This window comes from Marmota monax, unplaced genomic scaffold (genome assembly GCF_021218885.2).
Source record: "Marmota monax isolate L192 unplaced genomic scaffold, Marmota_monax_Labrador192_F-V1.1 WCK01_AAM20220418_F8-fsc00020, whole genome shotgun sequence".
In the NCBI taxonomy this organism is placed as follows: domain Eukaryota; kingdom Metazoa; phylum Chordata; class Mammalia; order Rodentia; family Sciuridae; genus Marmota; species Marmota monax.
In genome coordinates this window covers 16453787-16481747 of record NW_026692912.1, presented here as the reverse complement: position 1 = coordinate 16481747, position 27961 = coordinate 16453787, and the positions used below count along the sequence as shown (strand labels likewise).

The window sequence follows — 27961 nt, the reverse complement described above, 5'->3', positions numbered from 1 at the left end:
AAAACATAAGGGAAGAGAAGGTTTAGTGGGTCAGTACTATTGATACTTGTTTGGTTTATAAAACACGGTCTTTTCTTTTATATATTTTAAAATGCTGCAAAGATACACATGTACACATGCATGTCCATAGTCACTGCCTCTCTAGGGCTAATCACGTAAGCCAAAGTAAAAGCAAATGTTAAGGGGTTGTGGGAAAATGAAAGACAAGCAACTCCTTTACTCTATAAACCTCATTTTATATTCCATATTTAATGTAAAGAAGTGTAGCCGGTGACCTTTCTATAGTAAGAGAGAAAATGTGATATTCAAAATCAGTTTCCCATAGAAAATACTATATCTGACTTCAAAAGGCGGAGGGGTAAGGTGTTTCTGTTAGAATAACTGATGACAAAAAGTGCTACTTTCTTAAACAACAAAAAAGCAAATAACCCAATCAACAAATGGGCCAAGGACTTGAACAGAAACTTCTCAGAAGAGGATAAACAATCAATCAACAAATACATGAAAAAATGCTCACTATCTTTAGCAATCAGAGAAATGCAAATTAAAACTACTCTAAGATACCATCTCACTCCAATAAGAATGGCAGCCATTAAGAAGTCAAACAACAATAAGTGCTGGTGAGGATGGGGGGGGGGGGAAGGTACACTCATACATTGCTGGTGGGACTGCAAATTGGTGCAGCCAATTTGGAAAGCAGTATGGAGATTCCTTGGAAAGCTGGGAATGGAACCACCATTTGACCCAGCTATTCCCCTTCTCAGACTATACCCAAAAGACCTAAAAAAGAGCATACTACAGGGACACAGCCACATCAATGTTTACAGCAGCACACTTCAAATAGCTAGAATGTGGAACCAACTTAGATGTCCTTCAATAGATGAATGGATTAAAAAATGTGGCATTTATACACAATGGAATATTATTCAGCACTAAAAAATAACAAGATCATGGCATATGCAAGCAAATGGATGGCATTAGAGCAGATTATGCTAAGTGAAGTTAGCCAATCCCTAAAAAACAAATGCTGAATGTCTTCTCTGATATAAGGGGGGTGACTCAAAATGGGATAGGGAGGAAGAGCATGAGAAGAAGACTACCACTAAATAGGGAAGACAGGTGGGAGGGAAAAAGAGGGAGAAGGGGAGTTGCATGGAAGATGGAAGGAGAACCTCATTGTTATACAGAATACATATATGATGTTGTGATGAGAAAAAGAAAAAAAAACTGTGTCACATTAGATTGGATAGAGAGAAAGGATGGAAGAGGAGGGGAGGAGTAGGGGGATAGGAAGGGCAGCAGAATAGAATAGACAATATGATTGATGTATGTACATTCCATGTATGTATTATATGTCAAAATACATTCTGCTGATATGTATGACTAAATAAATAAATAAATAAATAAATAAATAAATCGTATGGTTAAAAAAGAAAAAGAAAAAAAAAGTGCTACTTTCATTGATCCTTGAGCATGAAGCCCATGTACCAGTTGTCAAATGAAAAAGAGAATTTTCTTAATTAGGGTTTGTCCTTGGAGCAAATGGCATAAGAATGTATGTAGCAATCAACATGGTATGAAACAAGATCACCAAATGAAAAGGAATTTAAACATGCTATGAGAAAGTATTCTTTGTTTTTGCCAATGGAGAAAAACTGCTTCCTTTTCTATAATGAGTTAACTAAAACTGAACAAATGATAGTTAGGAATCCTTCATGAAACATACCAAGCACCCAGCTATTTCTAATTCCTTCCCTTGTTAAACCCTATTTGCTCACATGCTAAAGAACTTCAATAATGCACTGCCTTCTTAGCTAAGAAACAGACTTGATTCTTCTTGATAAGAATTTATCATAAGCAGCATACTATTCAAGAGCCTGGATGGTATTCTGGTTTTAACATGAAAAATGAAAGTGATAATTTTTTTCTTCCAGTAATTTCTCTAGCCTTTGGGATAATCATGTTCCTAGGGCCATGAGTATCTTACAATTGTGAAATTTGAACTGAAAAACTTTATATACTTTTTTTTACTGGTTCTTTTTAGTTATACATAATATACATAACATTAGGATTCACTTTGACATAATTATAAAAGCATATCATTTGTTCCAATTCAATCCCTAGTATTGCCCCCTTTTCCTTTCCTCCTTCCTCCCCATGATCCCTTCTCTCTATTGAACTTTCTGGAATTTACTTAGGCTTTTTTTGTTTTTTTTTTTAAATGTTAGTGTCTTGTGGATATACATGATGATGAAATTCACTGTGGTATATAACATATGAAGCTTATGTTTTAAAAGTTCTGATAAACTACTTATTCCTGCAAGACTGCCAAACTGCTTTATTGGCACATGTTATTACTAGTTATTAACACTATTTTAATAACAGTTAAGGCAGTTCAAGACTGTGTTGATCCCTGACAAAAGGGAAAAAAAAAAATCAAGGTAAGACCCAAGACTACAGCAGCTTACTGTATGGTGGCAGATTCCAGGTGACAACCCATAGATAGGGTACTGAATCAGAGCTAGGAATAGGGACTACCTGCCTGAGTTGAGGGAGACAGCTGGGGATATGGCTCAGTTGGTAGAGTGCTTGCCTTGCATGCACAAGGTCCTGGGTTCAATCCCCAGTACCACAAAAATAAACAAATAAATAAATAAAAATGAGTTGGGGGAGACAGGGAAAGAACAATCTCACAGGTGGTGTTTGTGGAGGACAAGGAGGCTAGAATGTGTGATGCATAGGACTAAGAAAGGAAGATGAACAGAGAGCTGCAGAATTACCTAGAAAGGTCCCTATAAGTCATAAATCATTAAAAAAAAAAAAGATAAACTGGGCACTTCATCAAAAATTTTTAAATCTCACTATCTCACTATTCAAAAAGCCACTGTTAATAACATGAAACCGTAAGCCACAGACCAGGATGAAATACCTATAAAATATATATATCTGATAATGGAGTAATAAACTCAGTTTTAAAGTGAACATACACGGGCTATGGTTGGGGCTCAGTGGTAGAGCACTTGTCTTGAATGTGAGGGACTGGGTTCAAATAAAACAAAAAATAAACAAATAAAACAAATTGAACATACAATGTAAAACAGAACACAGATAAAATCATGGGCATGAGCATATATTACACGGTAGTGAATAAAAAAATTTTTATGTTTAACAAATCTTTAATTTACCAATAGATCAAACAAACAACAATGGACTGACCAGATATTAGTACATTTTTCATTGATATAACAAAACAGCAGAGGCTAGATATTTTAGAAAGAAAGGGGTTATTTGGTTTACAGTTTTGGAGGCTGCACGTCCAAGATCAGACACCTACCCACTATGGGTTCAGTTTCTGGTGAGGAGTCACTTGACTGGGTCACCATGCGGCAAAAGGCACCATGGTGGGAGCACATAGAAGAGAGATCATGTGGCAAGACAGGAAGCAATTCACTCTCTCAGGAACTATCTGGGGTCCAATGAGGACAACCTTAATCTTCTCCTAGGGCAATACCACCAATGACATAACCATCTCCCACTAGACCTCACCTCTTAAAAGATACCACCAATACTTAACATCACTACAACGAGGACCAAGGTTCTAACACATAAAACTTTGTGGGAAAAATCACAACTAATCCACAGCAAACCATGAGTACTAGCTTGAATCTTTAAACTAGAGCATGACCAAGAGTTTACATTACCCTTAGCATCATGAAGAGAATAAATGAACTAGAATTCATTTAAAATTAAAAATTTCTGCTTAAAAATACCATTAAGAGAAGAAAGCGGAGCTGGGGTTGTAGTTCAGTGGTGGAGTGCTTGCCAGACACCTGTGAGACACTGGGTTCTATACTCAGCACCACATAAAAATAAACAAATAAAATAAAGGTATCGTGTCCATCTACAACTAAAAAATAATTTTTAAAAAGAGAAGAGCAAGCAATATATTTATACACACACAGAACTGAAAGAGAAAGACAACTTAATAAAAAGGACACACTTGACACTTTGCAGAAGAAAATAGACAAACACAAATAAATAAATGAAATAAATGAAAAGGTAGAGAAATGCTAATTTAAAACCACAGTGAGACACCCAAACAAGATGTCTGCAAAGGGAGAATGATTGCTCATACAAAGATGAGAGGAGGACTACTACTTGGAATACTTATGGGATTTCTGAAAATCAGAATTCTAATTTGAAAGTGTTGTAGAAAAAAAAACATCATGGGGCTGGGGATGTGGCTCAAGCGGTAGCGCGCTCGCCTGGCATGCGTGCGGCCCGGGATCGATCCTCAGCACCACATACAAACAAAGTTGGGTCCTCCAAAAACTGAAAAATAAATAATGAAAAAGAAAAAAAGAAAAAAAACATCAAAGGGATAGTAAGCAATCGCTGAAGAAGCCTGGAACTTGGAAAAAAAAGTGGAGGCTTAAAGTAATAACTATGCTTAATATGAATTTCTAACCAGCAAAACTTTCCAGAATTGATATTCTCTCTTTCTGGAACTGGGGATTGAACCCATTACCACTGAGGAACACCACCTGCCCAAGACCTTTTTTATTTTGAGACAGGATCTTGCTAAGTTGCTGAGTCTGGCTATGAATTTGCAATCCTCTTGCCTCAGACTACCGAACTGCTGGGATTATAGGTCTGTGCCACCATGCCTGGCCAGACATATATTATTACTGATCTATATTCAAAATGAAGTTTTAAGAAATTTTGTGAAAAAGTCTATTAATTCTTTTGTTTTTTTGGGTGCTGGAACCCAGGATCTTACTCATGCTAAGCAAGTGCCACTAAATTCTACCCCAAGCCAAAGCTTATTAACTCTATTCTTGAATTATACCTCCATCTGAACATTTGAAATTCTAAGGAAAATTCTTAATGGAAAGGAATTTAGAATTGAAAGGAAAAGAAGTGATAGGAATATGAAAATCTTTGATTTTTTTACACCAGTTGCATCAGTTTTATCAGACTAATGATAGAGAAGACAATCTGAAAAAGGATATAATTACTAGAAAAAAATATTATTTGGAAATTTAAATGCACATAGGATGGAAAAAAATTTAAAAAATTGAAAACACTCTATAATTGTTCAGTTTTCATCAATCATCCCTTATCTACTGATCATGGGAGCCAGTGAAGAATGAAAGGGTAAAATGCCCTCAAGAGAAGGTCAGTTTGAAAATTCACATACTGAATTTCTGAGGACTTCAAGAATGATAATAAACTAAGAAGTTCCATGTGAACCATTTGCTTAAAATATTTGGTCTTAGGAAATATACTGAAGAATTTGGAAGAAATCCATTTGACTTACCAGAGGTCAAGCCATACAAAAACGATCTAGAAATTCTAACAATGACAAATTTAGTAAGTTCCTAACAGAATAATGACATCATTAAATTTGAAAAGGTTCTGAAAACAAATCACACCAACATTAAGGATGATCCCTTTCCTAAGAGAACACAACAAAGATTTCTTGCAAAACATTCTAACTAAGTGCTTATAAAATTAAACCTGATTCAAGAACACATATTCTTTTCATTCCGAAGAAGTAAAACATAGATGTAGCTTGTGGTATAATACATGGTGCATAATACTATTCATGAGCAAACTGATCAAGTCAAGCAGATACATCCTCTCAACCTGCTGTAAATGCAAACTTTCAAAGAACAAGGAATGAAAGGCAAAACTATCGTCAAGTTATATGTCCTGACAATAAGTTATGGACATTATGACAGAAGTGTTTTTTTCATCAACTAGTTTTGTTTTGGCTGTTTCATCTATCTCAAGAAAAACAGCCTCCATCTCCTTAAGAAAACAAAAATGCCACAGGATTATACAATACTGATATCTTGTGAACTTAAAAGGTCAGATAGCAAAAATTCTTGGCTGACAATCCCAAAAAACCAAAGGCCAAATGTTCTCTCTGATATGCGGATGCTAACTCACAAAAAGTGGGGTGGGGAATGGCAGGGAGTGGGTAATAGAAATTCACTGGATTAGACAAAGGGAAACAAAGGGGAGGGGGAGGACAGGAATAAAAAAAAAAACAACAGAATGAATTAACTTCCTATTTTCATATAGAAATACAGGACCAGTGAACTCTACATCATGTACAACCACAGAAATGGGAAATTATAATCCATGTATGTATGATACATCAAAGTACATTCTACTGTATGTATAACTAAAAAGAACAAGTAAATATTGTTTTAAAATAAACAGTAGAACAAGCAACAACAAAATTCTTGGCTGAGCAGGCCATTCAGTGTTGCAAGTATTCAACTGTTCCTTTGTAGAGCAGCCATAGACAATATATAAATAAGTGAGCGCTGCAATGTTCTAATAAAATTTTATTTATTTACATAAACTAAGGATATGGTAGATTTGGCCCCCAGGCAGCAATTTGCCAACCCCTGATATAATTATACAGCACAGTAATTTGTCATGGGCAATATGACCAGAGAGATTTTTTTCTCATGATTTTAAATGCAATTACATGCTACTGTTGATTAATTTTACACATTTTGCCCAGAAACTATCACAAATAACCTGCTATAATTTGAAATGTATACCCCTTTAAACACCTGCTTTTTTTCATGTAGTAATGTATGTTAAAAAATATTTGCTGCATCTTGCAAAAGTCAACTCTTCAAAAGTCTTGTATATGCAATGTAGTAAAGGTTTAAATGAAACTCTGTAATTATAGTGATATATTTTCCCTTACATTTTAAGCAACAAAATAAATTATATATACAGCTCAGAAACTGTAAACATATACAATGACACACATTTGACTGACAAAAATTAAAAAAAAAATACCAAATATTGATGAGGACATAAAACAACTAGAACTCTCACTGATAAGGGTGTATGTAAAGTGATTTGACTACTTTGGTAAATTACATGGCTGTTTCTTATAACATTAAATATACATCTATGCTGACCCAGATATTCAACTCCTAATAACTTTATTTCTAATAGTCCAAACTAGAAATCCCAAATGTCCATCAACAGAAAAAGAGATAAAATCATATATTCATACTATGAAATACTACCTGGCAGCAAAATGAACCTCTAATACATGTAATGACATAGATGAATCTCAAAATCATTATGTCTAGCAAAAGTCTATGGTGATAGAAATCAGAAAGTGGTTACCTGGGGTGCTGATGCTATAAAGAGACAGGAGGAAATGATCTCAGACAATAGAAATGTTTATACTTTCTTTGGCTGGTAGTTACACAGACATTTACAACAGTCAAAGCAAATCAAACTGAACACTTAAAAGAAGTATACAGTTTTATTGTATGTAAATTGTACTATGCTTACAAAAACACCAATCTCATTCCCCACTGGTTGCCATCAATATTTCTTAAGACTTCTCTATTTCTACTAAAGAAAGTTTTAGCACCTGTCATTCAGGCCCAGAACTTTACAGGTTTCTGATAACAGCTCCCATAAATGATCACTGATCTAGAGATTAGTACAGTATGGATTCTGTCTCTTCCTATTCACATCCAATGCACCATCCAAGGCCAGGCCTGTGTTTTTATGGAGAATAGTAGATAGCCTGAATGAATGCCTTTGTTCATATAACAAAATACCATAAACTAAGTCACTGAAACAACAAAGTTTTTGCCCAGAGTTTTGAAGCCTGGGAAGCCCAAGATCAAGATGCTGGTAGATTTAATGTCTGCTGAAGGTCACCTTTCTGGGTCTTTAGATATCACCTTCTTGGCGTGTCCTAACTCTTTGTATGTCCTAACAAGGTAGAAGGAGCAAGCTGGATCTCTGGTGTTGTTGTTTGTTTAATTAATTTTAACAAACTTATCATCCCACTCCTGAGGATTCAAACTTATGATTTAATCACCTCTCTGAGGCCTCCTTTCCTCCTACCATCACACTGGTAATCAGGTTTCAACATACAAACTCAGGGGAGCATAAACAATACAGACCACAGCAATGACCTTCTCTCTTTGCTTCTATCAGCATGACTATGTCAGATAATTTTATTTTTAAATATTTATTTTTAGTAGTGGTAGTTGGACACAATTAACTTTAATTTATTTATTTATATGTGGTGCTGAGGATGGAACCCAGGGCCTTGCACGTGCGAGGTGAGCGCTCTACCCCTGAGCCATAACCCCAGCCCCTGTGTCAGATAATTTTAATTTCTTAAAGCACAGTCCAATAAGATCATTTTGGTCATGAGTATCAAGATGAAGTATATGTGAAGTCAAACATTGTGTTGTATGACCTTGAATCCATCCCCAGTACCAAACACAAACAAATAAAAAACTGTCAAAGTCATCAAAAGAGGGGCTGGGGCTGGGGCTCAGCAGTAGCATGTTTGCCTAGGATGTGGTTACTGGGGACCCACAGGGTGCACTATCACTTGGCTATATCCCTAGCCCTTTCTGTTTTGAGACAGCGTCTCCCTGAGTTTCTTAGGGCCTTGCTAAATTGCTGAGGCTGGACTTTTGAATTAGCAATCCTCTTTACCTCCATCTCTTATTTTCTAAGGGACTTTTTTCTTGGTCCCAAATATGGTTCTCTTAGTATTATGTGATAAAGCAATGGTGAGACTTTGTTAATTTCTTAAATTTTAAAGCTCTTTGAAAATAGTTCTTGCAGACAAAAAGCTAAGGAAATGATAACATTTGTGCTTTACTCTTCTCATCCTGCTTTTAAAAGCTATTCATTCACAAGTTCAAAACTCAGGGGTACCACTTCTGTAATCTTTCTGGATGACTATTTTTATACCTTACTGTGAGAATTGGCCCTCTGGGTAACTTCTCAGGATTTATAAGGTATTGGGAACTGGAGGAAACCCTTTGAATAGATACTCTTTGTAAACCCAAGTTGAAAAATAGAAAGCTAATAAGAAAGGCAGGAAGAAAAAGAAAGTACCCAAACAAAGAAAATGCAGTGGACAGCTGCCATGAGAAATAACCAGCACAGGAAAGATTATATTTTCTAAGTTGCTTGTTGCCCAAAGAAAAATTCTTCTTAAGACTAATCCAGAATGTATTAGTATCTATAGATGCTTTATTAAAAGTCATCTTGTAATACTGAACAAAACAAAATAAAACCAACCCCCCACCAAAACCCCACTCCAATACATTATAACATACCTATCTTTACTGTGTGCTTGTGAGTGTGTGTGTGTGTGTAAGGTATTAGGGATCAAACCCGAATTCTTACCCATATTCAAGTCCATATTCTTAACCCAAATAAAAGCAAATCTACTACTACTGTGCATGCTGGGTAAGCCTTTTACCACTGAACAACATCCGCAGCCTTTTACATCTTTTACTTTGAGACAAGGTTTCCCTAAATTGCCCAGGATGGCCTCAAAATTATGATCCTATTGCCTCAGCCTACAGGGTAGCTAGTGATCACTAATGTGTCCCACCACACATAGCTTTTATAATATATTCTGCAGGAATAAAACAACAATTCATTGGATACATCTTCGTTTTAAGTTAGACATCATTACCCTAAGTACATGTATAAGACACAAATGGTGTGAAAATACTTTGTGTACAATCAGTGTCTTGAAAAATTGTGCTCTATATGTGTAATATGAAATGAATTGCATTCTGCCATCATGTATAACAAATCAGAATTAAAAAAAAAATAAAAATTCAGCAACAACTTGTTAAAAATGATTTGAAGACCAAGTTTTATTAAGTGTAATTTCAATTCATGTTTAGAAGTAAAACTGATTTAGAGAACAAAATAAAGAACAAGACTGTTAAACCTATGAAAACAGATGTACCTGTTTTGGGAAGACCAAGATGGTCCTAAAAAATCTGCAAAATCTGGAAATTTTATTTCAACAGGTCACATTACATCTAATAGTATTTCTAATTTTATAGAGCCAAAAAAAAAGGGATAAAAAAATTGTAATAATTGATTTGCCTTCTAAAATCAAACACTATACTCTTCTTTAAGAAATGTCACATAAGAATTATGACACAATAAAAAGAAGTTATATACAGTGTGATCAGCCTGGGATTTCATGAACAGACTTGTGGCTACCGTAAATTCTTTGATACTGTATGCAAAGTTTTGTGTGCAATTTTCTTAGCAGAGTATTCAGCGCTTTTAACAAATCTACTAGCATGTTAAGCTTCATTAGGGTCAAGATTTGTTTTTTTATCTCCAACTCAGGAAGAAAAAAAAAACACGTAACATACAGGAGGCATTCAACAAATACTTGTTGAATATTAATTTTCAAGGGGATATAGAACAGACAATAGGATTCAGAGTCACTTACTTACAAGTAATTTCTTATTGACAAATGCATTTTCACAGACTTGACGCATCTAAATCTAGCTCATATTCTTACCCCAAATAAATATATTATAAAAATGAAACTATTCCCTTCACTTTTTGAACTGTAAGTAGCATTTAAATTCACCAGTAGATAATGTATGTTTTTTCTTCTAAATTCTTCTAATTAAAATCTACATAGGGCTGGGATTGTGGCTCAGGGGTAGAGCACTCACCTAGCACGGGCGGACCCAGGTTCGATTCTCAGCACCACATAAAAATAAAAGCATTGTGTTGTGTCCATCTACAAAAAAGATTCTCTCTCTCTTTAAAAAAAAAAAGTAAAATAAGAATTCATACCCTATTTGAATCCAATGTATGATACATGATATGTCAAGATCATTGTAATGTTTTGCGCAACTAATAAAAAAAAAGTCTACATAAAACAAACTTTGAAAATGGGCTTTTTGGCTGGGCATGGTGGTGCACGCCTGCAGTCTCAGCTACATGGAGGATAAGGCAGGAGGACCCCAGGTTTCAGGCCAGCCTCAGCAATTTAATGAGATATTGTCTTAAAAAAAAAAAAAAAAGCCTAAGCCAACTGCCCCTGGGTTTGAAAGAAAGAAGGAAGGAAAGAAAATAGGCCTTTTCTTTTTAATCATACGAAGTGCTTCCTTGGATGAAGGCTGTCCAATGTTTATCAAAAAGGAGAAAAACTAAGACCCGTCTCTAATAACATGTAGATAGAGACATATATGATGTTCTTAAATATAAAAAAAAAAAAAATGTCAAATCTCAATGAATGGCTCTGCTCTTCTGTATGTTACAGGGGAGAAAAGGCTATTTCTTCTAAATATCAGGTATCCTTCACATGTATCTTAATGATTTCAGATTTTTTTTCTAAAGAGAGAGAGAGAGAGAGAGAGAGAGAGAATTTTTTTAATATTTATTTTTTAGTTTTCGGTGGACACAACATCTTTATTTTATTTTTATGTGGTGCTAAGGATCGAACCCAGTGACCCGCGTATGACAGGCTAGTGCCATATCCCCAGCCCAATGATTTCAGATTTTTAAAAATTAGTATTTTTGTTGGGTGTAGTGGCACAAGCCTGTGATCCCAGTAACTTGAGAGGCTGATGCAGAAGGATTCAAAACTCCAAAGCTTCAATACATCAAACACAGACCAGACTGGAATAATATTTACCTGAACATGGGTAACTTAAAGGCAATTCAAAAGCTGGCCACAATGTGTGCATAGTGGACACAGACAAGGAATGAAGAAAATGGAATACAGATGCTCTCCTTGCTCACAATGTCATGTATAGGACACACTCTCTGGGGTTAGGCACTTCTATCTAAAAACCGCCTCTTCTGCTTACTAATCTGCATGAGTCTGGGCAAGTCACTTACTAATCTGAACCTTTTCTATCCATAAAATCTATGCAATTTCCCCTGGCTTATCAGAAGCAAAAGAAATATGGCACAGAAAGTAGGTGGCATAAGGCCTGATACATCAGTGGTAACTCTTTCCCACAAGATTTGAGATTTATGATGCTGGCCCATTTCCAATTTGGGAGAGATGCCAAGGGACAAAATGTGTATTTGGCAGGTTTTCCTGTTTGGGATTTAGTGCCCTGTGGGGGAATCTATAATCACAGTAAGTAATTCTGAAATCTATTATATATTATCAACATTATATTTTATTATAATCATGTGAAATTTTAAAGAAGATAAACCCAGTAGCAAAAAACCTGACACTTATAAATATAATACAGTAAGAAATGTTTTTGTCTTTTTAGCTTATAAATCATACTAATCCAAACACACTGTAGAGCTCAATATGAAATACTTTTGCTAATTAACCTTTTTTTCTTTTTTTTGGTAGATCATTTGTCAGAGGTAAAATCCACTTGGGTTTCCACATTATTACTGTGATTTAGGAAGTTCTTCTATATCAAGACATTGCTAGCAAAAAGATTTCATCTCATTCCAGTTAGAATGGCAGCTATTAAGAATACAAACAACAATAAGTGGGTGAGGATGCGGGTGGGGGGAAGGTACACTCATATACTGCTGGTGGGACTGCAAATTGGTGCAGCCAATGTGGAAAGCAGTATGGAGATTTCTTGGAAAATTGGAAATGGAACCACCATTTGAACCAGCTATCCCTCTCCTCCGTCTATACCCAAAGGACTGAAAAACAGCATACTATAAGGGACACAGCTACATCAATGTTTATAGCAGCATAATTCACAACACCTAAACTGTGGAACTAACCCAGATGTCCTTCAGTAGATGAATGGATTAAAAAATGTGGCATATATACACAATGGAATATTACTCAGCAATAAAAAGAGAATAAAATCATGGCATTTGGATGGAATTAGAGAAGACAATGCTAAGAGAAGTTAGCCAATATCCCCCCAAAAAACCCAAATGCCGAATGTTTTCTCTGATATAAGGATGCTGACTCATAGTTGGGTAGGGAGGGGGAGCATGGGAGAAATAGATGAATCTTAGATGGAGCGGAGGGGTGGGAGCGAAAGGGAGTGGGCAGGGGATTAGCAAGGATAGTGGAATGTGATGGATATCATTATCCAAAGTACACGTATGAAGACACGAATTGGTGTGAATATACTTTGTATACAACCACAGATGAGAAAAATTGTGCTCTATATGTGTAATAAGAATTGTAATGCATTCTGCTGTCATATATAAATTTAAAAAATTAATTAAAAGACTATCAAATAATTTTGCAACTCCAAACATCTCTACCCTTTCTTTACTTCCCCCAGTAAACAATTTATCCCAAACATGCAAAACAAAAGGCAACCATGTATTGTCATTAATGAACTATCACAGAACCTTTACTGCAGAAGCCAGACTTGATAAGCCTGTTCTAGAAACATTTGCAAAACAGCATCTCTAAATTTTATAATTTAAAACTATATTAGCTGAATGGTTACTTAAGTATTATGTTGACTCTATGGCATAAAATGTAATAGAAAAGTAACTGACTTCTTCAGAAAAGATGGCTATTTAATAAAATAATGTACTTCTATTACATTATTTTAGTCCAAATATGGCAGTATACTGCCCTTCTAAAAATAAGTCCAAATCCCAAGTGATATGCAGCCCTTTAGCTACGTTCATTTCCTTTTAGGGCTCAAGTTTCCCACAGGAAAATTATTCAATGTTTCACAGAACTATTCCAAATCATGTATAGACAAGGCTAACTGCAAGGCCTAACTTTTCCTAAGTGACTATTACTGATTGTCCTTCACAGCAACCCATCATAGGGAGGCCCAACAGGCAGGAAATACTCAAGATTGTCATGTGTGTTCAATGACAAAAGTGAACACACACGGTGCCACTGAGTAAAAAAGGTGATGGTGATGGGGGCTGGGGTGGGAGGATGGGGGGTGGAATTTATGAGTCAGCCAAATCAGAAGGAACAGAATTTCTATGCACAAAATCATATTCCAAACAAATGATTCTGATAATTTAAAGTACTTCATTCAACTTTATTATTTATGATACTGAGTAAACTGCTTATTAATACAGCTTAACACTGTATTATTTGACTTATTCGTTTGAGGGCTGTATAAAGCATCATGTATCATGAATAAAAATATCCTTAAAATCACCCACAACTAATATACAGTACTCATTATGCATACTACCCACACACAGAATCAAGTATCACATTCTTTAAGCTATATTTCCACATAACCTAATTAATTATGATTCTAAAAATGTTTATCAATGTTTTCTTCTTTGTTTCAAAAAGTCAGTTTCTTCTGAAATTAATAAGTTTAAAGTCAGATTAAGTGTGCCTATTGAGAAGCAAAAATAAACAGCCCCTTAAAAATAGCTAGACTTATTAAAACATAATTACAACTCTATGGAAGTTTCCTGCTCTTAAAATATTTTTAAAAATTAAATTACATAATTGATGTGAACATACTTTATATATAGAGATACGAAAAATTGTGCTCCATATGTGTAATAAGGATTGTAATGCATTCCACTGTTGTCATGTATTTAAAAAAAATAATAAAATCAATTAAAAAATTAAATAGGAATGTATGTTTTAAAGACAGTGGTTCCAAAATATTTCTATCAGCAAATTGCAGAACTGCATTCATAATTCTGTACAAGGTTTGTATTCATATACATATTCCAGATGAAAGGTATATATTCTGAAAATCAATGTTTATTTTAGTTATATGTTTTTATATAGCTTTCAGGTAAAAATTATATTTTCTGGAGCCCAAAGGAATAAAAAAAATCGGTTTAAGATTTTAACTTTTCTAATGAAGAATTAATCTTGAGAAACAAATATTTAAATCTATATTATTTTATCATTAATATATAAATTATTAAGCAAACTAGATCTTTTTCTATCAATCTAAAAACTTAAAACTTATCACACAGGAAATCATTCAGTCAAAGAACTAGGATCTATGTATTAAAGGGCCCTCCTAGGATTAAATTCTTATATTCTTCTACTTAAAATTCTTGGAAAACAAAAACTTTAAATGTTACTGAATAAACTGTGATCTTCAATTTCACTTAAGCAAAATCTCTGCTCTTCAATCTCACTAGCAGTACACACATTACACACATCAATGAAGACATTCTAGACCATCAATTTCATTTATTTCCTCTAACAAACATTTCTGAGGTTGTTACCAGTAATCAAGAGAACGTTTTAGCTAAAAAATGAACACAATGTCAAATTTTAATTTTTTTGATGGACAGCACCAATGGAAAGACTATTTTTATTTTACTGAACTCCAAACCTAACATTTGTTTCCCTTCTTTCTAAATCAGCTGGAAACGCCTGTTTCTAAGAGCCAGACAAATGTTGAACAACTTTTTTGACTTATTTGTGTGGCATTACCGAATCTAAGGGAGATCTAATCCTGGATTCCAATCCCAGCTGTGCAACTAACTTTATCACTACGCTGGGTATGGCCCCTAAGGGATCTTTTAGCTCTGTCCCATTACCTAAGCAAAAATCATAAGTTTACCTCTAATTCCTATTAGATCCAAATCTGTTAGTCACTTATTTCAGGCTTTGATCAGTTTGTTTCTGACTTTATTCTTCACTATGACCTCAATTTGAATCCTCTACTCCTTTACCCTATTCACAAGGAAGACAGCTGCACGAGCTAACATGTATTGAATGCTTACTGTGTACGATGTACCATGTTGAGTTTTACATGCATTAGCTCAATTAATGCTCACAATACTTGAATGTTATTAGTGTTATTAGTTAAGACAACTGAGACTAACAGCAATTGTGTACTTTACCCCAACTCTCACAGCTATTAAGTGGCAGGGCTAAGATTCAAACCCAGATCTGTTCCCATCTCAAGCATACACTTTAAATCACTACATAACGCAGTGTCTTTATTCCTTAAGTATATAAATGGCCCCTCTTATGATGGGGATGTTACTCAGTGGTAGAATTCATGCCCAGCATGTGCAAGGTCCTTGGTTCAGTCCCCAGTCCTACAAAACAAACAAACAAAAAGCTCCCTTTCATGAAACCTTTGAAGCTTAAAAACCAAAACTTTAATTTCCTCCTGAGATCAATTACATTAAATCAATACCTTTTTAGCACTTTGGCCTCAAATTTCCTTTCTATCTCTGAAATATTAAAGGTCTCACTGTAAACCCCAATGTTTTTTGATGAAGTACAACTAAATATTGTATGTGAATCTTAATGTCCACGAATCGTATAGCACCACCTTTTTGGAAAGCATTTTCTGAAAGCAGGACAAAAAACATAAAACATCAGTATGAACTGGAGCAAATCATCAACACAGGACAAACTTGAGGGATTTATAATCCCTGAGATAAGGAAGCACAACAGGCTGCTCCACTTTTACAATGGGGCTTTCTTCTGGGGGTCTGTGCCAAATTTTGCAGTGCCAAAAGTCACTAGGACATACTGAACTCTGGGAAAAAAAAAAAAAAAAACACTAGGAACAATCTTTTACTGAGTTTTGACCATGCCACCAAGCACAATCCTACATACTTAAGATATGACAGTATCTACTTTTCACAATAATTTTAATGAAATGTTGTTATCCTATTTTATAGAATAGAAAATCAAGCACTCAAATTCTAAAAGTCCATGCTTCTTTTCACTATCTTCCCCTTTCGGAGGGACAGAAATAAGAGAAATGATGATATAAGAATATGCAGTAACCACATGAACAATTTTAAGATTAATTTATTAATGTAACATGCACCTCATCTTGAAGAGACTAGTATGATAGTGTCACCTTCATTCAAAGATGAGGATCATTCTGAAGTTCAGACAGATTATCTAATTAATTATCAGAAGCAGGGTCTAAATTTGGTTTTATTTCCAGTGCTCTACAGGCCACAACACACATCCTCAATAAAATGATGTTAACATTTAGTGGAATGGTTTCAATTCCTACAAATATCATGTCATGAAGAAGGGAAACCTTTAAAAATGAAAAAGGCTTGGGTCAGATTTTGTTCCCCAGAGGCCACAAATGGCCTTCTTACTTTTCTCTTGTGGGGAAGAGGGTTCCTAGCTATACATAAATGGCTTTAGCAATGGGGATTTCCTTACTTTTTCTGGAAAAATTTCAGAAATATATCATGTCGTCTAAATGCTTTCTCCCCAAAATTCTGTCTTACCAACTCAATTCACTTCACTGTTGTTAAAAACTGTAGACACAAAATTTGAAGTTTTATTTTGGAAAGACTATTATTTTCACATTTGAGGCAAAGCCAACATAATCTCTTTGTAAGAAGACCTTAAATGACTATAATCATGATTATTCAACCTAAAGCTATGTTTCTTGCTTTGTAAAGGTTTTGTTTTTTTTTTCATGTCCCATCATTTAATAAGTTGTAGATCACTTTATTATGTTCTTTCTCTATTGATCCTTTGGGTTCCTTTAATCCTGTCCAGTTGGACAGTCCATGTCAATCTCATGCAAAGAATGGGAAGGCTGAGGAAAGGAACCAAAGAAACAAATCCTACTCTACTCACATCCTCGTCCATCTTATACACTGTCTTGGAAGGAAATCCATCTAACATGTACCTCCTTACCTATGAACTTCAGACAGTACTACGCATTCCTCTCATGATCTCGTAATGCTGGGTCTTGTATTAGATATACTTAAGCACCAGCATGGTAAACACATATACTCATATGCATAAATATGAATGTATTACATTCACACATATATGTAATATATGTGTTTTCATGCATTCCTTCTCATGATATGAAAGAAGAATACAGCTGAGGACAGAGGCACATGCCTGCAATCCCAGCGATTTGGGAAGTTGAGGTAAGAGCACTGAAAAGGTAACCCTTAGCAACCAAGTGAGATTTTTGTCTCAAAATTAAAAAAATGTAAAAAGGGCTAAGAGTGTAGCTCAGTAGTAAAGTATACCTGGTTTTAATCTCCAGTACCAGGAAACAGAGAGAGAAGGGGGGTGGGTACAGAAGGAGAGAGACGGGGAGGGAGGGAAGGAGGGAGGGAGAAAAAAATATGTATTTGCTATCTTCCTTGGTAAAATTAAAACTAAGGGGCTGGGGACATAGCTCAGTAATAGAGCACTTGCCTAACACAAGATTCCTGGCAAAACATACACACCTTTAAAAAAATCGGAGAAGATTCACACGAGGCAGATGATATAGTGGATTCTTACCAAAAAGTTCTTTGAGACTGAAAAATGTTGACGAGATTACAAAAGGGCAAAAATATTGACTTTGTCTATCTTTCTGGAAGGATGAAATGAAATGACGAACAGGAAACTTCTCTATAAAGAGCCATAGGTGCTTAGTGCTACTGTGCCTTCATTTCCTACTTCAGCAGTATGTTATGTTCTAGCCCAGGTTTCCTCCCTGGTTTCTTTTTTCTTCTGCTAAAATTCATTTGCCTTTTTTCTTTAAGTGTGAGAGTGTAGTTGGACAGGAAGTAATTATTTCACACATAGACTTAACCATTGGGGATGGGAGTGGGGGTAGAGATTGAACTCTGGGACATTTTACCATTGAGTTACATCCCCCATCCTTTTTATTTTGAGATGGGGTTTCTCTAATTTAAAGCTGACTTCAAATTTTTTCCTAGGGCTGGGGATGTGGCTCAAGTGGTAGCGCGCTCGCCTGGCATGCGTGCGGCCCGGGTTCGATCCTCAGCACCACATACAAACAAAGATGTTGTGTCCACCGAGAACTAAAAAATAAAAAAAATAAAATATTAAAAAAAAAATTTTTTCCTGATTCTCCTATATCAGTCCTCCAAATCACTGAGATTATAGGTGTGCACCATTGCGCCTGGCTTCTCATAAAAATTTTTATCTTAATGAGGTTTTCAACAAGATATCTTTGTGCTATCTTCAGCTATGACTGGCATCTGGAGTGTCTGGTTCAATTTCTCCTGTCTTTTGCTGGGATGGTAAAAATCAGTTGCTTATTTGGGCCAGCTTAGGATGAGAATCAGGGTAGGTGGGGCACAGGTGTAGGGGTAATAGTGTCTAAACGTTCCTTATATAAAATTCTATCAATTCTGTCTTCAGCTTCATATTACCCTATGCTTGAAGGGGCATCCTAAGAATCTAATTCCAAATTAGTTACTGGTTCCATGGACAAATAAGCATGCTTTTTTTCTTTTTTTTGGCCCTTCCCCACATCTTGACTTCAGGATTCAGGTTTCCTGATTATGTGGAGTCAGTTACCACTTGTCCACTGGGTTTCTATATTTCAAAATTTTACTGACATTAGTCATCTGCCATATGCATTATACCTTTGGTGTTCTATTCTTATGGTGGAGTTAACAGAAATAAATATGCACACTCAATCTGCCATATTTTAGCAGGAAATTTATATTTCAAGCCCATGAGTTGGCTTATCCATTGCTAAAATACACAGACCTTAGAGTCAAAGAATTGGATTTGAATCTTAACACTCCCTTACTATTTGTGTAACCTTGGGAGCATCTTACCCTCTCTAAGCCTGTTTCCTCACACATAATCAGGAAAATTAAAAATAACTAATTAGGAGGTTCCTGTGAGAATTACTGAGGTAAGAATTTAGGCTTTAGAATCAGAAAGACCTGGGTTAAAATTCCATAACTTTTGCTTACAAGCTATGTGACTCTGAATCTCAGTTTCCTTATCTATACAATGGGACCACTAATAGTCACTAGCTTATACAGTATTGGTAGATTTAATTTGATAAGGTTTATGAAAATCTCCTGAAACACTAATGAGCCTCAGGAAACATTTATTTTGTTGTTTATGCTACCTATGCCTAGAACTATACACATACACATACTTGTGCATATCCCAGGGCATAGCTGAGTGAAGCCAAATTCCAACTCCTCTGCAAAAGTAACATGGTATACTAGAAAAAAAGCAATGAATTAGAAGCAGAAGTCTGAGTTTTATCATAAACAGATGTGTGCCCACTGGGCTGGTTTCCTGTCTACACAATGACAGAATGAAACTAAAAGATTATTCTAAGGTCCTTTCCATTTAACTGCTCCTATATCCCCCCTTTGCTAGACACGATCTGACTTCTATATATTTAATGTCTCAACCCTAATTATCTGACTTACCTAATTTTTGTGGATATTTTCATATATCTTACTTTTCTAAGTAGGCACTACATAAAAACCAAAATGAGCTGTTCTCCTAAACATAAAGAGATTAAGTCTGCCCTTTGAATAATTATCAAACATAAAATGAGTATGTTTTATGGTAAAAGATAAGACCTGTGATATAAAATAATCTTAATCATTAAGTCACAAGTTCTATATAAGATGATAGGGTATAACGAGTTAAAGAGAAAAGAATGAGTTGCAGGTTAGCAAGACTACTCAGAGTTCCAAGGAATTTGACTAAAATGTGACAAAAGAAGTAACTGAATTTAAAAAATAGTATGTCAATTAGAAAGCAGGTTGATCATTACTGGAAGCAAAGATGATTTCAACTTTTAACATGATCCAAATGATAAGGTTTTCCTAAATGTAGAGACTGGTCTTTGGCCTTAGTCTAATACCAGTAACACATTACAGAATCACTTTCTGAGATTTTCTCCTCATCTGCATATGGTTTGGCTTCCCCAAAAGATCCACCATCATGGAAAGAATGCTCCCTATTGCTAGCATTTATTTCTAATTTTGAAATAATAAAGTGACATAATGATTTTACATGTCAGCACCATGTGAACTCACCCTAAGAATCAGGACCTATTGTGTGTCCCAACAGGAGGCTTTCATGAATTCCACCAGATAAAATCACTCTGTGAGGCTTCTTGGGAGACAGATAATCATAGAATTTTTCCACATAGAACATTTGGAGAGTATAAAGTTCTACAAGAAAACAATGGCACTTCTTTACATCCCTCTCTGAGGCTAGTGATACTGCCTGGCACACAGCAGAGTTTACTGGATAAGTATTTCTGGACTGCTTCTTAAACTTTCCCTAAAAGCCACTGCCTCTTGCATAGTACTGTGTTTAACAGTAACTTAAGAGATACCACTTCTGCTAAAAGCACTGACTCTTTACTTAGGCCTGCTAGTGACCAATGGGTAATTAAAGCAGGATTAAGCTTGGCATCTATGTCTTCATTTTGTATTTGTCTTCAGATTCTTGTCAGCTCTGCACATAGACATGCTAATCATCTAAGGAATGTTCATTTAAAAATCGGTAATACAAGGTTTATTAGTTCCAAATTTACCTAACCTGTCAAGACCAAGACAAGAATTGCAAGAACATCTGACTGTCAGCTTTTGCTGCATCAGACTCTTGGAATGGTGCCTAAAAGTCTCAAGTCATTGCCTTCTTCCAGGAACACAGGTCTGAGAAGTAAACATCCTGAGCAACAGTTGGAAATTACTCCCCTCAAGTGACAAAGAACTTCTCTGGAGCCACTCACAGAACCAGAACTGAGAGAATGATAACCAGACCACCATCTGACCAAGACTGCTTAATTATGCATTAATCTGCCCTGTCCCAATTCTTCTTTGATTTGAACCTAAAGCCCTTATCAGCATCTAGAAGTCAGGGCTGAGATGCTGGATCTCACTTGCCTTCCCCATAGAGCCATACTGATTCACATTTGTTTTCCTGCTTTTCATCATTACCTTTTCTGTTTGGTGTTTATAGTGACTGAACCTGGTTTGTTGGAACCCCGGTTTGCCGTCAGGTCTCTGGATGAGGAGTCTAGTAACAATATGTTGAATTTAAGGCTATTATCATTTTTAAAAGATGAGAATTTTATTTTTGTCTCTTTTTTCAGGTCTGGAAATTGCTAAATAGCATTGAGTACGATTTACCATTGAGGTTCAAAGATTTTAATGTGGGAAAGGTCATCATGACATATAGCTATTATGTCCTTACTTGTAAAAGCATGGCAGATACAAATAGCAGTAATCAGTTTTATCTGCAAATCACTTTACAATTTTCAAAGTACTTTTATATTCATTATCTGAATTTAATCCTCTAAGTAAGTAATCCTATAAGGTATTAAAGGACCATTAGTTTCTTTTCAGGAAGAAATTAAGTGCTTACTTACTAAGCTTAATGAACTAAACAGTAAGATAAACATAGATTTTCAAATTTAACTTTTTAATCCTATCATGATGCCCCTTGTCACTCAAACTATGAAAGGTCAAATGACTCATTTATAGCCATAAGAAGAATCTACAGTATTTCTAGGATCTGGAAAATAATTACAATATGCATTTAATAAATATTTAGTTTTCCTCAACCTGAAATAGACAAATTATGCAAAAATAAAATCACAAAAAGACTTATGAACACTTTTTAAAAAGGTCACAGTACCCCACTTCTCCCATCCTTAAGCCTTCCAAAATCTGCTCATATAACAATAAATTCTGGTTTGTCAATAATTTATTTCACAAATCTGTTATGATACAGAAACACAAAGTCAATGAAATTAAGATATTTCCTACAAAGTCACTGTGTAAAATTTTCAAATAAACCTAAAAAGCTGAGTAAACTCTTTCCAAAATCATTCTACCATCTGGAAGCCTGTGTCACTTGAATTTTCAATTTCAAAGAGATAGACAATGCATTTGTGGTATGAAAATTCAAGTTTTCCCAAGTTTTGAAATAATGAGATACATTATTCAAGTACAAATGAAAAGTCATTATAAAAGACTTAAAAAAGAATTTATCAAGCAATAAGGCTTAAAGTAAACCTTTTCCAAAACTCTTACCAAGATAGAATTCTGGGTAAGAGTCAACAGGATCATGAAAAATTCAAATATTCATGGAAGCTAGAGAGAAATTAAAGAAAAAATGGTGGGGAGAGAGCAGGATATCAGGAAAACAAAAAGTAGAACAGTGGAGTAGATCCAGGGGAAGGGAGGAGGAATGAGTAAAGGGAGCAAATGCAGAACAAAATTGATCAACTTATCCTATATTGCATCTATGAGTACATCATAATGAATTCCACTTTTATGTATTAACTATAATGACCAATGTAAAAAATAATAAATAGATGGAAGACAAGTAGAGTAGAGGAAGGGAATCAAGGGGGAGGGAGGAGAGGAAAAGGGGAGGTTCTGTGGACTGAATGAGAATGCTCAAGCCATGTTACATGCATTTATGATTATGTCAAAATGAACCCCACTATTGGGCTGGGGATGTGGCTCAGCAATAGAGTGCTTGCCTGGCATGCACGAGGAACTGGGTTTGATCCTCAGCACCACATAAAAATAAATAAAATAAAGGTATTGTGTCCATCTACAACTCAAAAAATAAATAAATAAATAAAAATTAACCCCACTATAAAAAATAAAAGAATAAATTTAAAAATTCAATTATCAATTCTGGTATAAGATAATGTTCTTACTAAAGTGGAGCACTAGGTTCACTTATAATTGTTTTTTATGTCTATAAGGAAAAAACACATCTTCATTGAAATCACTGCATTAAAACATATAACTCATTTACAAATAAAACAGTATAATCTTATTTTAAAATTTACTATGAAATAATTTCCAATACAATCTCTAAAAGGATTCCTCTGATATAAACTTTAAATAAGTCCTCTGATACTAGTCTTATACCATATTAAGTGAAATGAGCTATTCAAAGTATTTGAGTCTAAAAATATACTGTTTTCTCATTCTGAACTAGTTGGTTTGGTATTTAAACTAAATGTTATTAAATGCTTCATTGATAAACTCCCAAAATATCATGCAGAAAGTAATCACACCACTGAAGACTGGAACTATGAACCTATTGTCCCCCCTCACCCAATACATGCACATACAACAAAACAAAAACCAAAATGAACAAACGGCAGTACAGAAAATGAATGTGAGAATAAAAGAGCTGATACCTGGAAGAAATCTTAGGTTTCCCTGAAGACAAGAAAAACTGGAAAGATAACTGCTATTAAAAAAGCATCAGGTGGGGAAGGACACTTTTTATTTTTCTTAAAAATTACTGATCTACTTTGCTTCCACTTTTGTTGGACTCAGATATTAACAGATATTCTAATGCTTAAAAACACTGTCTAATAAAATCCAAATTTGGAACTAGGAAAACAATGAAAATATCTACTTAAAAAAGATCTTATTAAAAGAACTGTCTTTGCAGCCAGCCTCAACAACTTAGAGAAGCCTTAAGCAACTTAGTGAGACCCTCTCTCTAAATAAAATATATAAAGGGCTAGAGATGTGGCTCAGTGGTTAAGCACCCCTTGGTTCAGCCCCCAGTACCAAAACAAGCAAACAAACAAAACCACATTGGTTAGCCATTACCAAAAAATTTAAATAGGTATTTTCTTTTTACAAAATGAACACCTATCAGAGCAAAAAATTAAAAAGGCCCAGCTCCTTTGATCTTAAGAAAGTAAAATCCATTGATTTAACATCAATTTTCTATATAAGTCTTTAAGATTCCCATATTTACTGAACAAAAAATTCATAAGCAAACTGCAAATCTGAATAGGTTACATTCTCTAGCAGATATTAAAAAAGGTAATTTTTTTTACATCTGTACCATTTTAACAAATATGAAATATGTATGATAAAAACTATTTTTCAGAATCCAGCAGTAAAGGTTTTCCACGTGAAACAGCAATTCAACAAAGTCATTCCTAAACCTAACTTGCAATTTCAGTATGAGTTCTAAATTCTGAAATAGCTTAGAATCAAATCTGCTAACACTAAATATAAAGGGCCAGTAAGCTTTTGAGAAGAACTGAGAATCTGATGCTTGAATGTTTATATAATAGTCACTTAAAATAAAAAAAAGTTTAAAGAGAAGACATTTGAGGTTAAAATCAAACTGATTTTAACTGAACCTAAAATCAAACAAATGTTGGTTTTTATTTTAAAAGGGCAAGGGATTTCTAACATCAGGATGGAAAACTGAAACATATCTGCCTGTTTTATAAATATCCATGTCCTTTCTTGGATTCAGAAATCCACTTTAGACCACGTCCCTTGGGTTTCTTCTATCTTCCATCTCCCTGAACACCACTGCTGCATTCAGATACCAACATTTAGCCAAAGGCAGAGATCAAATAAGTCGTCTGAAGATTTCTAAAAACTAAAACAGGCAGAAAAGTGAAGGAAATATTTTATGCCTAGAGCTGCCAGAAATCCTTCTCTCCTTTTAGAAAAGTAAACTTCTTGCTTTAAAGATAATCATTTTTAAGAACAAAACATGATACTATACACAAACACATACCATTCTGATAATAATTCTAGAAAATGATGATAAAATCCTATAGATTTTGCCAGTGTGTTAGAAAAACAAAAATGAAAAAAAGACTTAAAGAAAAAACTGTATGCCAAAAGATTTTTTCTCCAGTAAAAAAAAAGCAATAAAAGAGATTCAGATTAACCAGAATCTCCCCTTCCTTCACTCAACGTGGATTCTTTAACACTGAAAGAATGCTTTCCAAAATTAGTTTTTACTGTATTAGTTGATTCTATTTAACCACGAAGAAAACATGTCAATTAACTCCATTTTAAAAAATGAGTATATTACAGTGCGTGTACACATACATATTTACCCCACTCCCTGGGCAGGATACTGAACTCAGGGCTTTGCATATACTGACCATGTACTCTACCACTGAGCCCTACCTCCAGCCAATAGTATATTTTGACTTGATTACCTATGGCACTCTTCTGCTTGCTGTTCTAATATTTCAAAAGTCTTTGGATAAAAAAGAACAAAAAACACTAAAGTCACATTTTTATATATTTTCACCGTTATCAACTATACTTGCAATTAATTTTAGCTCACTGAAATACATTTTGTCATGAAAGAGAAATCTAACTCAATTCAAATATTCTCAATATACACAAACACCTGGGCAAAAATATTGCATCAATTACTTATATGCACATGTATCAAAATCTCTGTGAAGCATAGCACAAAAAAGTAGCTCAGTTTTTCATGAACTATGAGTTGGTTGCACTTTTACTTCTGTGGTTCATTGCAAAATTTTAAAAGTAATGTTTAATTGTTCACATTATTCACCCCATTAAGAGTTCTCTCAAGAGAATATAATGCAAAACATTTGGCTGTCTAAATGACAGTGTTGAAACTTGCAATGTACAGATAAAAAAAATTAAATCCCTATTAATTTATCAGTATATTTTAATATTCCCTGTTGAAAGATATCAATTGCACAGGAAGTCCAAATGCTGGAAAGAATCTAGAAAAGTGACAAGAGAATGATGACTTTTAAAATGCTGACGCTTTTTCACACCCAGGTTCAGTCACGCCAGCTGGAGAGAGGTGTTAGGTATGGCTTTATTCCTTTAAATCTGAGAAATGTAGTCATTTCCATGACATTTCAAAAACTGGAACAAGAGAAATTTATCCTCATGATCCTGATTCTTCTGATTCAAAATCACATTTAGGAAAAAATTTCATGCAAACTTAAAAAAAAGATATTTGGATAGATCACTTGTGTGCTATTGCTTAGTCAAATTATTCTGTCCCCGATTTCCTAGTGAACTAGTGACTGAGCCATTTCAGACATGACATCCATTAAGGGGGCCTTTGCTCCTAACTGTATAAGGGTCCTTGTCAGTGGTCTGACTTGCACAAGTACACACAGCCCCTGATAGGCGTTTAAGTCCTCTTTGGAAGACACTGTTGGACAGACTATAAATGACACAATTGCAGAAACTGTTACTAATAGCAAGCCAGGTGGTCAAGAAGGATACGAAGCGGTTGCTGTGGCCAGTGGAACTCTCCAACAAGAAGTAGATAATATAGGGCAACCAGAGGACATAAAATACACTAGTGATGCGGAACAGGACCATGGCATAACGCTTATCGGGACAGGCCTGTTCTTCCCCAGTCTCCCCACTCTGGCTGCTGAAGCGGGCTTGCCTTTCGCTGATTTCCTTTGTATGCTGTTGGCAGATGCGGAAGATGTTGAAATATGTGAAGCAGACAATGAGGGCTGCTGGGGCATATAACATTATCACGATGAACAAGGTGAAGTATGGGTCTGTGTGCCAGGACTCCGCACACCACTGAAAGACATCTCCATGATATCCAGGTTTGCCCCAGTGGAAAAAGGAAGGCAGGAAGATGAGGGTGGAGTATAGCCAAATCAGGAAAATACACAGGCGTAGTCTCCAGGGTGTAACCAGGGTATTATACGTTAAAGGCTTAGTGATGGCAATGTATCTATCAATGCTGATACAGGCCAGAGAAGCCATAGAGACACTCTTCAGAACTGATACTGCAAAGCCAAATATCTGGCAAGTCAAGGACTCCTCTAATGGTAGGGAATAGTGAAGGAGTGATAAAGAAGGGACCAAGCAGCTTACCCCCACCAGGAGGTCAGCATATGCCATTGTCTGGATAAAATAACTTGTAGTGTGATGGTTCAACAAAGGTGCACAGTGAAATACAAAAATCACAATGATGTTGCCAGAAATAATCAATACTGTTAGAAAAACAATAATCAGCACTTCCAAAAGGCAAAAACTGACAGTTTCCAAGTAGTCAAATGCCAAGAGACAAAAAGAGTGGCTGCTCTGATTACCATCCAAGGTGGAGTTCATCTTGAGCTCAGGAGTGATCTCTCACTTCATGCTGCCGCTTGGCTGCTGCCAACAGTTCAAAGGAGCAGCTGCTGTCATTGCGGTCAGCTGTGCATGTGTATAATACTGCCAGAAGAGCCTCAGTCCCCAAGCTCCCGATGCTGCTGCTCTGATGCATTGCCTGCAGTGCAATTTCCCTTTAAATCCTTCTTGGAATAGGGAGAGCCAAGAGTCATCGTCTGGCCAGTCCCAGACGAGGCCATAGTGCCAAGTTCACCATACATATAGCACCAAGGGAGAAAGGTAAATTTGGGGGACAATGTCTTCAGGCCAAGTTAGGGTAGAGAAAAGGGCTAGAAGAAGGGAGGAAGATTAGGAGCTTCAGCAGGAGTTGTAATGAGTCTCCTCTGAACAGCTGATAGAAGAAAAGGAGAAAGCAATTTACATTTGCATCCAGTGCCCTAAATCGAAGAACCTAGCTAGCCCAGGCTGCTGTCACCCTTCCCACTCCACCCCTTCTGATATCACTACCATGGCTACAATCAATAACACCCCACATAACTGGTCCTTACTCTAAAGAGAAGCAACACCACACCAAGCTTTCAAGATA

The 27961-nt window shown here is 35.5% G+C and overlaps 2 protein-coding genes and 1 non-coding gene across 9 annotated transcripts in view; 1 reads left to right on the top strand and 2 right to left on the bottom strand.

The window, feature by feature from the left end:
* Positions 1-27961, bottom strand: part of Rabgap1 (RAB GTPase activating protein 1) — a 170822-nt gene that overhangs the window by 38017 nt on the left and 104844 nt on the right. The window lies entirely within an intron of this gene.
* Positions 5-27961, bottom strand: part of Gpr21 (G protein-coupled receptor 21) — a 41316-nt gene continuing 13359 nt past the window's right edge. The window contains exon 2 of the mRNA XM_046451977.2: positions 5-27766. Coding sequence (XP_046307933.1) covers positions 26326-27372 — 1047 coding nt within the window. The 5' untranslated portion in view covers positions 27373-27766 and the 3' untranslated portion in view covers positions 5-26325. The remainder of the gene's footprint in view (positions 27767-27961) is intronic.
* On the top strand, positions 2562-2635 carry Trnaa-ugc (transfer RNA alanine (anticodon UGC)). Its single transcript has one exon. It is a non-coding gene; the product is annotated as a tRNA-Ala (tRNA).